Genomic DNA, 17,181 nt, shown 5'->3' on the forward strand with positions numbered 1-17,181 from the left:
GATAAAATTAGCCCAATCCAATTAAAGGACAAAGTATAGCCCTTAATTAAATGTTCTGATTATTCTGAAGCCCTCTTTTTTTGGTTCATCTTGAGTTTAGGTCTGTAAAAGCATACAAATTAGGAAGGCTTAACATGTTCTTGTTTTACTCATTTATCGCTTAAATTTAACTAACAAGAGTTTCCCAAAAGCATAAAAAGGGAAGTATAAAAAGAAAAATGTGGGATGTTTGACTTATTCAAGCTTCTTTTTGTTCCTTTTATCGAATATTTTTACAGTGCTTTCAAAAAAAAAGGCGAATAAAAATAGTATGTCCTCTTTTAACTACGTCAAGAACGTCCAAATACTTTGATACAACAAAATACTGAATAATTTGAAAAGGTTAACAAGTTATTTCCTTTTGTCTAGCTATTATTCTCTCTAATGGTAAAGCTGAGTGTTTTTTGCCTGTGACAAATTCCAGTTGTTGAAGTTGTTTTGCTGCAGAACTCAGATCAATTAAAGCACCTCACCACAGACCTCACTGGGAAGAACCCAACCATCAGCCCATGAGTATCAATTAACTCTTGTAATTTTCATTATAAATCATACAGATTTCCAACTTTTCCTTCTATCACCGATTCCCACGTTTAGAAACTCTTGGTAATCTCCCGCGCTTTTAGCGACACCGTACTGGCAGCGACGTAAATCAGGATTTCCTTCACGTTGAGCAAGGCACGACACAAGGATTCTGCACTTGCAGCTCACAAAACCTGGTGGTGGGAGGAGGTTACTGACCTCAATCTGCTGGATGGCCTCTTCCCGCTGGCGGATGGCTTCCAAATCCTCCTCCGTGATTTCCGAGAGCAAGGCTTGGTCCTGGCCCTGGTTCTGCCACACGCCATCGCCTCCATTAAAGATCTTCTCATCGTCAGGCAGGTCAGAGAAGGGGGCCTTGGGGCTCTGCTGAGATGGGAGAATGGAAAGAGAGCAAAGGAAATGTAAATGTTTTCCAGTTTTACGCAGCTTTAGTGTGGGGAAAGGAAATATTGATATAAGAGATGGCATAAACAGTGGAGGAAAGGTGAAGAGGAGAAAAGTAAATTACATGAGAGGAAACATTTCAAGTCACAAAGGAAATGTCAGGACCTGAAATCATATCTCCTGAGCTACTTTTAGGCCCCAGTAACTAACTTCAATTTTCCACAGTTCTGACAGAACACAATGTTGATGTGCAGCTGAAAAATAATGCATTTACCTTGTTTAATTTCCCTGAAAATTCTTCCTGAATTAGACACTTTCTCAGGCACAGAGAAATCCTACTCATTTGTATTGAAGGCTTTATGATCCAACTTGCAATGCTCAAAATACAAAGGTTTCGATCTTCTCCATTTATGAGATAAACGGCACAGCTTAAAAAAAGGGGAAATCACTGAGTGCAAAGTGATCAGCTTGAGCAACTCACAGTTTCGTGGTGTTCACTCTATAGAATTTACATGTTTTTTTTGACACATCTGATCCCAGGCATAGAATCACAGAATGATTGGGACTGAAAGGACCTCAAAGATCATTTTAACCTGGCCTGGAACACTTCAAGGGATGGGGCAGCCACAGCTGCTCTGGGCACGTTGTTCCAGTGTCTCTCCACTCTCTGAGGAAATTAATTCTTCCTAATATATAATCTAAATATCTCCTCTTTCAGATTAAAATCATCCACCCATGGTCTATCTTCCTATTTAATAGGTTTCTCTCCTTTTTTTTTTATTTTTTTTTTAATTTTTTTTTAATTTTTTTTTTATTCTTAAAGCCCCTAACTTGTTTTGTAAGCCCCATGATACCATTTTCTTCTATTTTGGGAGCTTCATTTATATTCTTGTTAAAGAACTGGTCGGATCTGCAGAAAAAGTAGGAGCAGAGGTTTAAAAAGGTCTTTTTGACCCAGCCTTTAGGTCCTGAGCCTGTGTGAGGTTCAGTCCTGACTGGACTTGGAGAATGAACTGACTCAAGGTTGGTTTGTAGGCTGAGATCAAGTTCTAGACTCAGAGGTGCTGTTGAAAGCTCCAACCTTACAACTGCATGAGGATTCCACTTCAAACAATGTTCATGGTCCTCTAACTTGGTCTTGAGCTGAGCTTTGACTCTTAACCAAAAGCTACAAAGAAAGGCAAACCAAGTGCTTCTGATGCTCTGAAGTTGAAAAAATAAATGGCAGAGACCACAGCACATCCTTGACCTAAACATCCCCACAGCCCCTGAAAGCTACAGGAGAAAGCAAGTACTCAGGGAGATGTTCATCTCTCTGAATCTGGGTTTATCTGAAGCCCAAACACTGGGAGTAGTGCCCAAAAAATAAAAGCCTTTGCTATCTTACTGTGGCTACATCTTCAAAAGTATTAATTCCCTTGAATTACGACAGTGTGAACAGGAAGTGAGGCCATGGGGCATTTAGATGGAAAGGCACAGGACTGGAGAACTGGAAGACCTGGGAGGACTTGAGTCTAGAAATGTTTATTTAACTCTCTAACTCTGCTTTAACTCTTTAAAAAGTATGTAATTCCTGTATTTAGGAAAAAAAGAATTTTTGCATTTGCCTACACTTAGACTTTGTCTTATGAAATTAATTATTATTATCACCATACTTTGTTGGAGACAAGGAAAGTAACACAACATGGTGAAGGAAGTGGGGTGATGGGAGAAGTAGAAGGAAATAGGAAAATCAGCATCAAACAAAACATTTTTCAAAACATGAGCAGAAGATGAAAATCTTTCACATTAATTTCTTACTCTGTTTCACCTTCTGCTTTCCAGGGATCAACTGAGAAGGGGTGTGTTAAAGGAAGAAAATAATCATTTAAAATTAGGTTAAAGATTAACTTACACTTTATAAGACATATTTTAATAAGATTAAGATACTCTAGGGGTGTTTTATTCACTAATTATTACGTGCCTTGGACACTAACTTTCCTGGTAGATTGTTTCAGTGCCAAAAGAGTGTATTAATGGACTCTGGGAAAAAACCCTTGGGTGATATAATGCTTCATCTGGTGACAGAGGCGTCCTCTCATCTTCACCAATGGGCTCAGATGAGCAGAGGCAAACTGCACGTGGCCAAGTGGGCTGCAAGATCCCAAGAATCTTCCTTATGGAGACAGAGGAGAAGTGTTCTGGTGAAATCTGTGTGCTCTGGTCACAGCAAGGATGCTGCACCAAGGAACTCAATGCCACAAATGGACACTCAAAGCCATGCTTGTCCTATGCAGGTCTGAATTTCAGTGGAAGACAACAAATTTACAAGCAACCAAATGTTTCTGATGTGGGAGCCCAGGGATAACAGGAGAGGCAGCAACCAGCTCTTCAGATTAGGTGAGTCCATGGAATAACACAGCTGTACCATAAATATGCTTTAATTTGGCCTTTATTTGTCATCCTCACTTGCTGGGCCTGGCATCTGTAAATAACCCTGCAAATTACTGACAAAACACAATGCAAGGGCTGCTGCTCAGTCATCTTTCAGAAGAAAACCAGCTACCCACGTGTTTAAATAGGTAAAGGTCTAGGCATATCTTTTTCTCTAAACAAAGTAGTGACCTAAGTTAATTTCAGAGCTGCTGAAGGCAATTACATGTGTTTGTGTCCTTAACATCTTCCAAAAAAAAAAAAAAAAAATTCCAACCACGGCTGCTGAATGAGTAAATCAGTGAAATAACAGGATGCAGAGGGACTGATATTTCCTTCCAGACATAAAGATGGTTCCATAATAATGTTAAATACAGTCACCATGACCTGCTATCAGGGTCTGTATGCTGTGCTAACAAAAAAAGTGATTTTTCTTTTGTGCTGTCCATGGTACTGAGCCCCTCATTTCTGTGATAAAGTGAAAAAAAAAAAAATCTTAAATCTGAAACTCTAAAAATCTTAAATCTGAAGAAATCTAATCACTTCTAATGCTTCTGATTGAAAGCTGCATATAGCTGGGCTTATCAGTGCTCTTCATTCCCTTCTGAGTTATGTTCATTGCTATGTCTGACAAAACATTTTATTTATAGCAAGAAAAGATCAGATGGAGGGCACTCGCTGAGCTTCCACAGATAAAGTTCCCTTTGACACTGCACTAGAAGGGGCCATAACTCCCTGTACAGGCATTTCCACAATAAATTTGATTTAGTGCCAAATTTTATGCCCTGTGAATCTCTGTGTAATTTTCTGTTGTATTTCCTTTCATAAATTGTTAATTGGGTGTGTTTTGAAGTTGTTCTTTTGTTGAAATTTGCCTCTGGCAGATTTTTGTCAAGATGTATCTATAAACTCAACTCTGCCAATGAAAAAGAAAATTACAGTAGAGGAAAAAGTAGAGTATATCTGATATGCTCAGTAGTTCTTTTAAAACAAAATCCTTAGGACTGAGGTCATACCACGCTGTTGTTCATCATATCTGAAAAATTATGCCCAGGCACAACATTTTTCTTGTTGGATAAAATCTTTTCACCAGGATAAAATCGTTGCTGCTTACAACTACATTTTTTTATCAGATTTGTTTTACCAATGGGGAGATGCTATATGCAGCTGCTGATAAGGGAAAAAAAACGGAAAAAAAAGGTTTTATCTGGACGGTGACAGCTTCTGTCAGTGCCCGTACTTTATCAGCACTAAAATCTTTGCTTCAGAAGTTGCAAAAATAACCCCCTCCAAAAATAACCCCCTCCTAACCTTGGTCCTGCCTCACTCCACATTTGTATATCCAAAAGGACAGAACACCACAAATTTGACAACTCTTGTCACATAAAATCACCAAGCAAGGGATTGAAATTATTCTCTTCTGGCTCCCATATGGTCTTTATTCCACAGAGAAGCAGAAATCCAATGTGAACGCCAGTTAACAGAACACCAGGCAGCCCTCAGAGTCCATCTGCAGAGATTTTGGAGTAGCAGTGAGAGTGTCCTGGCACCTCCCAGCCCTGCAGCTCTTTTTTACATCACTAACTTCAATGATGACATTCCTGATTGCCAGTTACAAGACTGTTCCCTTACCATAAATTCAGGGCATGAAATATTGACTGGAGACAGATGAGAAGTGTCTTTTAGTTCCAAAGAAATGTTTAGTGATTCCAAAGGAAAATTTGCTCTGCAATCCTCCCCAAAACCTGAAGATATATACAAAAATTATACAACAGACGACAAAAATTATACAACCCCCTCCAGGGAGTTAGTCCCTTCAGGTTAGAACAAGATGGACAATGAAGGTAAGAAATAAGATGGGCCTCTCACAATCTTGTCAAAAATAACTGTTAGAGTTGATGTAAATAACCAAGATTTATTTAAGCTGGATTTACAGACTGCCCACCAGGTGAGTGACACCACAGGGACAGGAGAATGAAGGGCTGAGGAAGACACTCACAAATTCTACTTTCAACCTCGGCATGAAGACAGTTGAGAAGGGAACTTGATTAAGTCTGGAATGAGACAACATCACCTTCCACATCACCTCCTTCCACTCCGAACTCCACCATGCTTGTGTCCTGGGGAGGAGGGTTTAATTTCTGTGCGTGAAAGTTTGGGAAGATGATACAAACACAGTGTCTTGGGATGGATGTGGCAGAGCTGCTGTCAGAGTGGGGAAGGGGAGCAAGAGGCTGGGAAACAGCCCTTGGAAAGGGATCTGGGGGTCCTGGTAGACAGCAAGTTCAGTTTGAGCCAGCTGTTCCCCTCCTGAACTGAAAAACTCATTCTGGAGAATAATGAGAAGCACAAGTTTCCTTTTTCCCTGATCACTACTCCATTCATGTGCACATTTCAAGCATCTGGATCATCTTTGGGCTGTAAGGCCCTGAAGATGCCTTTGATACGCACAGCACCATTCACAAATTCTTTGTTATCTCCCAGTTTATAGGAGCACAGGTAAAACCACCCTCACTTGTCTGAGCTAATTTTGTACTACACACTGCAGGCAGTTCCAAGGAAAGAAATCTGCAACCATGAAAAAAGAGCATTTCAGAGCTTTTCTATGACTCAGGGAGTAAACCAAGGAAAGTTGCTCTATCTTCCCCAATCTCCAGAAGCCTCCTGCACCTCCAACAGGGATATGGCCAGCTCCAGCAGCAACCACCACACCTCCCACAGCTCCTGCAAATTTTCACCTCTCCTTGGGTAACGTTTGGCTCTGGCTTTCAAACCAAATGCAAATGCAGAGATGTTTATCTCTTGCTTTATAGTACATATAGACACATAAACAGCCTTTATGAGGATCTCCTATTCTCAGCAGCATCCAGGCTCAGAGATTCACATTTTATTGCATGTAGAATAATGAGGCTGGAGTGTCTGCATTAGAGACCAATAAAACACCGTGCAGGGAGGGCCACAGTGCAGAGCACTGCTGGAGTTACTCTGCCTGACACATTTTTAATCGCAGGTTGGCACTGCAAAGTTGCCTGGGACAAAAATGACACAGAGCAGCCAGTTTGGCCCGACTATCCCCAAAATACAGCCAGGTTAAGGCTGGCAGATAAATCGGATTAGATGATCTCTCTCAAACCATCCTTCCAAAACAACTAACCTTGCAGGCTCAATGAAATTTAGAGCTGTGCCACGCCATGCAAAAGCCCAAAGCAATTACAGGTAGAAAGGCCTCAGGCAGGTACAGAACAAGCAGCCTGGGACTTCTAAATCTTTTAGAGGGGAGAAATAGTGATATTACAATTTTGCATTATCTTTCACACGGAAGTTCACAGCAGCGATTGGTAATCTGAGCTCTGTTGTCTTAGGAGAGGAGCTTCCCACAACAACTGGGAAAGAAATGCATCACAAGAAATCACAACATAACCATCACCTGCTCTTCCTTTTCACTCAAAAAAGGCCAAATTTAAAACTACCACAAAGACAACTTTTGAGTGAAGTGCATTGAACCCTTCCTGCATGCATCGTTGACATGGGCAGATAGAGAAATAGATTCAGCGTTTTCTTCAGCTTATGCAAATTTGATTACTCTGTACCAATGTAGCATGAGAAAAACCAGGGTGGTGAAATCAGCATAAAGGGAAGGGTTGAAGTGCATTTTTATTTAAATTAACTAGAATCCTTCATGTGTTTCTGTTTTCACTCTTGATCAAAGTGTTTACTTTTGCATGAAAGGAATGTGAAATTGAGTAAGAAAACCACCCTTTCCACCAGTTTCCTACTACAGAATCTGCAAGAAATTACTAATTTTAGGTAAAATGTATTAACAGAAAGTATTTTGCTAGTTTGCTTGTCAGCATTTTTAAATGTACTCATTCAGGTCTCTGCAGTGATGAGGACTGAGAAAATCTTTTCAGTTTCCTGGAACTGGAAGAGACTTAGTAATAGAGTACCTAGTTCATACCTCCTACTGTTTTCCTCTTCTTTAGGTTGCCTGCAAGACTTTATTACTTCACCAAATTCATTCTAAGCAATCCTGACCTCATCACCCAGGGCTGCTTGAGTTCAGAGTCGATCTTACTGTACTCAAGATGGGAGAATTAAATGACCTGTCTGTGGTAGATGAAGAAAAAGAAAATAAGCCAGGGGCCCGAGGTTTAGCTCTCTGATAACTGATGTGCTTTTAAGAAGCACAGCACGTTTTCTCCCTTCAGTGACGACCAAATTCAGGAGGAATGCCCTTCCTACCAGGCTTAGACAGTGGGGCTGACACTCATATTTTGCTCAGGGAGATCATCAGCTTCTAGGTCAAACTTCAGCTGACCATGAGGGCTACGTTTTGCCATGTGCTTTCACCCTGTCTGACTGAAGGAAACAGCTTGCTCTGTTCCTATTTCCAGTCCTTCTCCTTCTTTTTTTCCTCTTGATTTGCAACCATGCAAATAGACGTTCCCACGGCGATGTGAGCGAAACAAAACAACATCAGTGAGGAGAGGCACACATCTCCCCTCACTGTAACCCAACATGCTCTGCTTTTCAAACCCATTTCACTGAATGACTTCATCCTGACTGCACCCATCCTTCCCAAAGCCACCTGCCTGGGCTGCCACCACCTTCAGGTGTCATCTCCATACACACAGAGCAAGTGGGTAAACATTCCTTTGAGGCTGTCAGGAAGAAGAGCATTCACTGGTGTTTTTATAGCATCACAGCACATTCCTCAAGCTGTTCCTGCCCTTCCCTCGCTGTCTGTGTTACATTCTCAGCATTCTCTGTCTGCACATCTCTGCTGGCACCACGTTTTGGCTGGCAGTGCTGTCTGAGAGCTGAGCTCTGCTTTGTCCCTGGATCCTGATGCAAGGCAGAGACCCCTTCCTCGCTGAGCAGCTGAAAGCCCCAGCATCTGTGGAAAAGGCCCATGCTTGAAAGAGCTCACAGACACATCAAGACTGTGTAGAAACGATCCTGTTGTCTCTGCCTCCCAGCATGTGCTGCACAGCTGGTGAGCAGGTTCCTGCTAGAAAGGCAAACAAGAGGGAGAATGAGTCACTGGCTCATCCATTAACACCCATCTAGTACCAAAAAATTTAAAATACTGAGAAGTAATTTTTTTCCTGGTTTCTCACAGAGTCAAGAACCAAATTCAGCTTGATTTCCTGCAGCAGACACAACCCCTGGCACAGGCATAGTGCCATTCTGGAGCCATGGAAAAGCAGAAAGATGTTGGAAAAAAAAATAAGTCCCTTTCTTTCAAAAAAAAATAGACTGCTTTTGTATTTTGTATTTTGTTTTTGGACTGCTCAGCCAGTTTTATTTTTAGAAACATGTTTGACTCCCACAAAACTCTATAGGCAACAATTTTTTAATCTGTCTTTGTTCCTGGCCTTTGGCAGGGTTTCAGTGGACTGTTCAGTGTCCAAGCAAATGTCCAGAGCCTGATATTGAGAATCACTCTAATTCAGCAACTCTTTAAAAAATATCTGCCCATTTTACAGCCCCTGTACTGCCAGGATGCTTCTCTTGCTGCCCAAAAGGCTGATCCCAAATTAAGACAAAAATCAGAGGAATGTTGTCACCACACATCCACAAGAGCCTCGGAGGGGTGGGAGGTCAGTTGATAGGAAAGGGGCTGGGGACACAGACAAAGTTTCTGCCTCCATGTGAGAGTCGGGCCCCCCCTTTGTGGGAGAGAAAGATGAAAGCAGGAGCTGAGCTTTGAGCAGCAGGCTGGGACAACACCTCATCATCCCACCACAAAAAAGCCACATTTTCAATAATCATAGAACCAGGGTAAGGTTTGGGTTGAAAGGGACCTTAAAGATCATTTCACTTCAACCCTGCCATGGGCAGGGACAGCTTCCACTGCCCCGGGTTGCTTCAAGCCTCATCCAACCTTGTCTGGAAAACTTTCAGGGATGGAACAGCCTCAGCTCTCTGGGCATCCTGTGCCAGGGCCTCACCACCCTCAGACTAAAAAATTTCTTTCTAATACCCAATCAAAATCTCCCCTACTTCAGTTTGAGGTCATTTGCCCATTTTATGGCACTTCAGGTCCTTGTCCAAAGTCTCTCTCCAGCTCTTCTGGAGCCTCTTTAGGAAGTGGAAGTGACTCTAAGGTGTCCATGGATCTTTCTTTTCTCCAGGCTGGACACCCTCAGCTCTCCCAGCCTGGCTCACCAGAACAAAGGTGCTCCAGCTTCCTGAACAAATTCATGGCCTCCTCAGGACTTGCTACAAATGATCCATGACATTCCCATGTTGGAGGGACACAGAACTGATTTCTTGTTATAATCTCCCCTTTTCCTCCAAGTATCAGCTCAAGGGACATGAATATCCAAGTGGCAATACTGGGGTGAAATAAAGACATTTGGAAATTTGGATTTGGTTGCAGTGTTGTGCTTTTAAGTGTATAATTATGGAAGAGCACCACACAGCAGAGCCCAGTTAGACAAAAACTTTTACAATTAAAAGGTTCTGTAGCATTTGTTCCTAACTAGATACATTCAGAGAAACAGAGATCACATTTTCAGTTAAATTGGTGAAAAGGCTTCTGTCCCTCTAAGTGCTCCCACTAAAGCCCCAAAACATCAATAGAACTTTTCCAGTGCCCACCTGTCCATACAGGAGGGGTTGATGATTCTTTCTCCTGGCCAGTGATAATTCCCACCTAACTCTGTCTAATCTCCAGACCTACAAACAACCTCAAAATATGAGTTTAAGTGAAGGGAAGGAAATGCTTGCCCTGATTTCTGTGTGCTCTGACAGCAAGGACTGACATGGGAAAGAGGACAGACAACCTTATTCAGAGGATTTGAGCTTCAATCTCTGGAAAAATGAAGAGTGACAACTTGAATTTCAAGTCAAATCCAGTCAGAACATTTACTGGTTTCGAGAAAAACACAAGAACACCAGACAGAAAATTATATTCTTCCTCAAGAATAGTGATAGAGTTATTACAGGTCTAGGCAATGTCTCAGGGAAGAGAAACTAACACTATTAGGGAAATTAGGACACAGAGGTGTATTTGGCACCAAAGTGCCTGCAAAGGGAAATAATGAAAATAATGTAAACATTGCTAAAGGGAAGAAAATCTTGCTCTGAGTTTGTCCAGGGAGAATGAAATAGGGAGATTTTGGCAATTTGCTAATTTATGCTGTATGAGTTCTTTACAGGGCAGGATGAAGTGAATTTAACCTTCCAAATGGTGACAAGAAATAGGAAGTTTCAGGAAGGGAAGCGGTGCAGAGCAGCTTTATTATCCTCAGGTGCTCAGTGCTGTCTGGGTGATATACACTCACAGAGATGTTAACCTTTCCTCATTCTGTCCCACACCACCCCATTAGCATACAGGCTTTCATGAGGGTTGAAAAGCTACCTAAACTGTTTCCAAAATAAAGCATTCAGCAAAAGGATTAAGATAAAAAAAATGCTGAAAGGTTTTCAGCTCAGTGCCTCCAGAATGTGACATGTAACAAAATCATCCATAATCTGCCCATTTTTCCAGTTAATCTCAGGACAATGTCTTAACAGTGTCAGAGGCAGGAGAGGCCACAGATAAACATTCAGATAATTTCTACCACAGATTTTTATTGCACTATCATTATTATTTATTTTACTTCTGTTTTAACTGTGCTATTGACTTTGCAAACTGATGGGGGTATAACCATCCACACAAGTGTTCTTTATTAGTTTCAGCACTTAACCTACATGTTTCTTTTTTACCATCAGGCTATCCTGGCTTCTGTCATTTAACTCTGTGAGTAATTCACCTGGTCTTCATTTGTATTTTCACCTTGAAAATATTTATAGACATATAATCATGTCTCTATTGATACTTTCTTCAAGATTATTAAATTTAGCTCCCTCATTTTCTCATCTGATGTTTATAGACTATATACCTCATGTTATTTTGCTTGCCCTGTTCGTGTTCTTTTTTGTTCTCTTTTTACATACCGAAGCCTTACCCAAGCCATAAGCTCCAAGATTTCATTGTTTGTGCCATAAAAAGATATTTCTGTTGGAAACTTCCACCCAAACACATGAGAAATTTTGTCACGTGTTAAAGTCCACTCTCAAAAATGCTGCATGGGGCTTTGATTGTTTGACTTGTTGCATCTTGATAATTTTCCTAACTATTTGATCCAGTCCCAAAGGACTCAAATCTGATCATTTTCCACTCCTACAGTAATAAAAAAGTAATGAACTGCTTCTGAAAGGCTGGGACACACTCACTGAATTAAAATCATATTTCACCCCCTGAAAGAGACCTCTGTCTGCAAACCCACACTGGAATAGGATTCTCTCTGTGGAAAGGCAACAGTTTTCTGCTGTTCCTCTGAAAGTTTGTGTGCATGAAAATGAGATTTTTATCACATAAACCCAGGTTTTCACTGCACAAGAAGCTCCTTACTAACACACATGGGTGCAGATGCTGCCACTGAAACCATGAATTCTGGAGAGACAAAGGGTGAACTACAGGAAGGGTGTTTGCAGAGAATTTACTTCCCTCTGCTCCCTGTCTGCTCAAAACTGTGAAGTGGGTTTCTCCAGTATGAGATTCAATCCAATAAAGTTCTGCCCTTCATTTTTTTTGGCCTTTTCTCCAAACTGGCAATACAGACAAGGAGCTTTACCCTGTCAACAGAGCTGCCACTTTGTTCCATCAGATATCAAGTGTCACTCAGAAAAGGAGGGATAAATTAGGCAGATGTTGGTTCAGGACTGGTGGTATTGACATGTAAGTGGGATCCCTCTTAACATCAATTTGAGATGTTTACACAGTGGATATCTTTGTTTGAATTGATCAGGCAAATTAAACTGCCAGAAATCCACCTCTCCAACTTTCCATACCCACGGTGGAGGCACTGACCTCGAGCTCCTGATTAAGACTCCCACTATAATCAATGGAGACACAGTCAATAAAGTCAATGGAGATAAGAGCCCTGTTCTCCAGATTAAAAAGATTGACAGCTACTTAACACAAGACTGTGCCATAGACTATAAAGGGAGCCTTGAATGTCAGGCTCAGAGGTAGAGATTTACACTACACATGCCCAGCTGTGACCATGGGAGACTACGGGAAAAAACCCCAAACAACCCAAAACAGCATTAAAAAAACCCTGACCAAAAATCACACAGATTTTTTCTTTTTAACTGAAAACAATATATCATACTTAGCTCAGCTGAGTACATTAAGATGTGTTTGTTTCTCCCAACTACATGCAGAAAGTCTTGTTGCCTTCAGAGGTAGAAGTCTACACTGTGGAGGAATTAAGAGAAATTCCTGCAGTGTGCATGGTTTGAATTCCCAATAGATTTGTCAGGAAGTAGGTGAGGACAGAGAGGCAAGACAGGTCTGGGGTGTTGCCCTAGAAGCTGCCTCTTGGATTCACTCTTCATGGAGAAATCCTGCTTTCCCCCACATGGCACATGCAAGAGTAGAAAAAGCGTTTGCAATTATGGCGCCAGTGTGACAAAGAAATAACAAAACCACCTCTGCTTTACTGCCGTGCAGTTTGTTTATTCATCTGTCACACAGAAGGCAGAATCACGTGAAAAGTTCAACTTCTTTTGACAAGTTTCCCTCAGCTGGTGAGAACAGGAGGCAACCAGCATCTCCCTCACAGACCAGGTCTTTAATAGACTTAACGCCATGAGAATATGAAGTGATCTAAGCTTTATATTCACACTGTATGAGATCACACTGCATCAAAACTTTGATAGATGCCCCTGCTGTTTGCTCATCCTTAAGGAGCAATGACCTGGACATTAGCATGTCTAGTAAATTGTTCTAATGTGTGGTGAAAGGGGACTAATGGATACAGTAATTGATTGTTTGATGGATAGCTGGGGAGCCCTTTGATTATGAGTTTTTGCTACGGTCCAAGACATTTTCATTCTCCAGTTAACCCAGAGCTGATTGCTTGCATGAATTATCTCCTTCTCTGACTGCAAATATCATTCACTTAATAAATATTTCATTAGAAACAAACCAGTGGTGGGGAGAGAGGAGGAAGCAGATGCTCAGTGCTGTGGCTGTTGGAGATGCTGCAGAGTTTAGAGAACAGACACAGAGATTATCCATGAAATGTGCTCAGGTCAGACAGGAGGTCTTTGCTGCTCCAGGATTTAGTGCTCAGGAGCAAGAAGAAGCCTGAAGGTCAATTTAAATCAATCAAGGGAAGCCCAATATGGACCAAGAAGGATGTACTGCAGTGCTGAAGCCACTGTGTAGAAGTTGGCTTCCTCACAGATCTCACCCTCCTCCCTCCCAAACTTCAGGCTGAGCATTCACGTTACAAGGAAGGACCCTGACCAAGAGATAGAATATCATCAAGAAAAGATTTGCAATTCCTGGTATTTCATAGTGAGGGTAGAATTTTGATCCTAGTGAAGGTTATTGAAAAATTTTCCGGCCTATCAATGCTGTCTTCTTTGATCCTTTATTTTCCCATGATGTCTTCTCAAAAGTTATTTCTACCTGTATTTGGCTTTTGATATTTAATTATCCAGTGACACCTGTACCGAACACATTTGTTTCATTTCAGATGTCTACTTTCCAGCATGACACTGCGATAGAACCTAGGCTTGGTTTAGGGGCTCTGTGTGGTGGAAAAGTCTCTCTTCTAACTTGTGCTTCTAAAGAAAGACTTAGCAGTCTTTTGTTGTTTGGTCTTAAGACAGTTTATTGTAAGTTATCTAAAAGATTGGTTTTTTGCGCTATTGTGGTTTGGTTAGCAGCTCAGGCAGAGGCACACACACCCTTGACTTCTACTTTGTCTCTTGACTTCTTTTTTTCTCCCCCTGCTCCTGGGCTGTTGCTATTTTTTATATGGTACATTACGTGATAAATGCTTACAGTTTTTTTCCAATACTTACTATCTATATAAAATGGTGCTTTTTTATTCTAAACTAATTTGTAAATGCTAACATTACTAAAAACATGGAGGTAAGGAAAAAGAAAGCGGAAGGACAGGACTGGCCAAGAATCTCTCCATTTTAAAACCTCTGACCCCCATGTACAAAGTAAAAACCCACCTGTACAGGTGTTACAACCCCCTTGTACAATACTAAAAAATTCTTCCCTCTACTTTGTAACTACTTCTACTATAATACCTAAACTTTCGTGACTTCTTGTTCTTTTTGCAAAGTTGGTAAACCATTCTATGGCTCAAACTCAAAATCACAGCTGTTTCCAGCTGCCTGCCAGGGTGTCAAATGCTTCTGACTGGGGCCTGGAACCTCCAAAAATGTCTGAGGGACATTTTGAGTTCCACCAACACTGTACTTTTGAGTTATGAAGATCACTACTCTTCTCTCCAAGGAGAACTCTAAAGGGAAGTGCAGGAATCTGGCAGAAACAGATTTTTTAACCATTCAAATGCCCAATCCTGGATCAACCCTGTTTCTCTTCAAATTTGCAAATAAGAAGAGAGCAACATTTGCTGAGGACACTCTGGACTTCCACAGGCTCCAGGGAGGTGAGGAACTTCACAAACTAAGCTGGAGTCACAGGTAGTTTGTTACAACACGGAGTCACTACAAAAGCTAATCCCAATTCACCTCACACTCTTAATATGCTGAAAACTGCAGCAGTTTTTAAATCCTCTTTCATTGAAAAATTGTTGATGAGCAAAATACATAATGTTCCCCTATTACTCTCCACCTTGTGTGTGTCCCCTGGGCATTGAGACTCTCTTATCTTGCTTTCCTAGCTGTTCCTCCAGCATATTTATATTGTTAGCCTCACAATGGGTATCATTATGTCAATAAGCACAATTTAAATATTAATCCTATGGTTATGGGCAGAAATTTAACTGATCATATCATATTCTATACAACAGGATCACGTCACAAGGAAATGGCTTCAGTGCTGTTTGCTCTCAAATGTTTTGTCAAGAATTTTACGGAGGGAAATGACATGGACAAAATATGGGGGAATTAAGAGAAGGTGACAAAGAAGAGGGACAACCAAACAAATGAGAGCAGGGACTGTGCAAGAGTGACAGAAGAACACAAAAGGTGCTTGGGAAGGGGACAAAGAGTAAAGAAAGCTTGGAGGTGAATTGAAAGGATGCAAAAGGTAGATCCAGGTTATCTCCAAAATGCACTGATCTCCCAGTCAGGTATGACAGGAGCTGAGACTGAAACCCTCACTAGTGCTGATATATTTCAGCAGGAAGGGTGAGAGAAGGAAGGCAGAAAAATATTTCCAAAAACAGATCAGCCATTATAAAAATTTACACATTCTTGTTGTTTCTCCTTCATTACCATACACAGACCAACTATTGGGAAGCAGGAAATATCATTTTTAGACAGAAATATCTCTCTTCTCTCAAATAAATATTTGTCCTAATTTCTGAAGATAAACCACCATTCTGCCCACATTCTGGAAAATCTTTTTTGTCACAGGGTGCTTCTAATAATAAAAACAAAAATGGGTAAAAAAAAAAAATGTTGAATTGGAAAAAAGTGCTTTTTCAGGTAAATACTAAACTCTGTATTTATCTGAGATCAGACTGGGTGAAGAAACTGTTGGCACAGGTAGTGTTGGATATATATTTTCCACACCAAACTGAGGAAGGTGACTGAGTCCACAATATCCCTGCATATTTTATCATAATCATGAGGCTGAACACCAGCTTTCTCCATGGGAAGTTCTCCCTGAACCACTGACACTGCCTGCTGAGGGAGGTGACACTTTCCATCAGCAAAGGAGCATCGATCTGGCTCAGCATTTTAAAGTCCCTGATGAGCTTACATTACCTTTCTGCTGGAGTCCTTTTATTTGCATCCACTGCCTGTGCTTTTACCCCTGCTGCTGCTCAGCTCAAACACAGCTGTGCTAATACACCAAAACCACACAGCTAATCCATACTCCTCTGATCTATTTTCAGGTCTCATTTGGCAAACGGAAGGGGGTGAGACCAGTGGGAAACACAGAGGAGAGGCAAGCCCTTGAGGTGTGTCCTGGCCAAGTCTCCCAAGGACGCTGATTAGGATTTAGTTTTGTGAGATCACAGAATCATTGAGGTTGGAAAAGACCTCCAAGATCATGGAGCCTAACTTTAGAACAAACACCAGCTTGTCAACCAGACCAGAGCACCGAGTGCCATGTTCAGTCACTCCTTGAACACTCTCAGGGATGGTGGCTCCTCCACACCCCTGTGCAGCCCCTTCCCTTTCCATGAAGAAATTCCCTTTCCATCCTTTCCATGAAGAAATTCTCCCTGACATCCAACCTGAGCCTCCCTTGGTACAGCTTGAGGCCGTTTCCTCTCATCCTGTCCCTTGTTCCCTGGGAAAAGAGAGCAACCTCCACCTGGCTACCACCTCCTGCCAGGGAATTGTAGAGAGCAAAAAGGTCCCTCCTGGGCACCTTTTCTCCAGGCTAAAAACCTTCCTTCAGCTTCTCCTCAAGGAATGACTCTTTAAACCTTTCCCCAGCTCTCTTGACCTTCCCTGGACATGCTCAACCTCTCTTGACCTGAGGGACCCAGAACTGGACCACAGCACTTGAGGTGTGGCCTCACCAGTGCTGAGTACAGAGGAACAGTCACTGCCATGGTCAAAAAATGAAACTACACTTGGCTGAACAAAAGGTTCTGAGCACTGCACACATCCTGAACTCACAGGTATTTTTCCATGAGGAATTATGATGGCTCAGTTGTCCCAGATAAGTTTCATCATTGGCAACTCCATCCTGCCAACCAAAAATGTGTGAATTGTGAGGATGGAGATTTTCTTCTCCTCCAGTCTCACCCTGTCATGCAGTAACAGTGCCCAGTCCAACACTCCTCAGAAGAACTTGGC

General features: G+C 41.6%; 1 protein-coding gene across 9 annotated transcripts in view; it reads right to left on the minus strand.

Annotated features, from left to right (window-relative positions):
* TSNARE1 (t-SNARE domain containing 1) overlaps positions 1 to 17,181 on the minus strand; it is a 460,205-nt gene that overhangs the window by 219,523 nt on the left and 223,501 nt on the right. For 5 of the 9 annotated variants that reach the window (XR_014953137.1, XM_085572617.1, XM_085572616.1 and 2 more), the window contains one exon: positions 778 to 945. Coding sequence is in view for 8 of the 9 variants with exons in the window: in XM_085572617.1 (XP_085428743.1) it covers positions 778 to 945 (168 nt within the window). In the remaining variant the exon portion in view is untranslated. The remainder of the gene's footprint in view (positions 1 to 777; positions 946 to 17,181) is intronic. The other 4 variants (XM_085572620.1, XM_085572619.1, XM_077781840.2 and 1 more) reach the window with 1 other exon arrangement.

This window comes from Lonchura striata, chromosome 2 (genome assembly GCF_050655825.1).
Source record: "Lonchura striata isolate lonStrDom1 chromosome 2, ASM5065582v1, whole genome shotgun sequence".
Classification (NCBI taxonomy): Eukaryota; Metazoa; Chordata; class Aves; order Passeriformes; family Estrildidae; genus Lonchura; species Lonchura striata.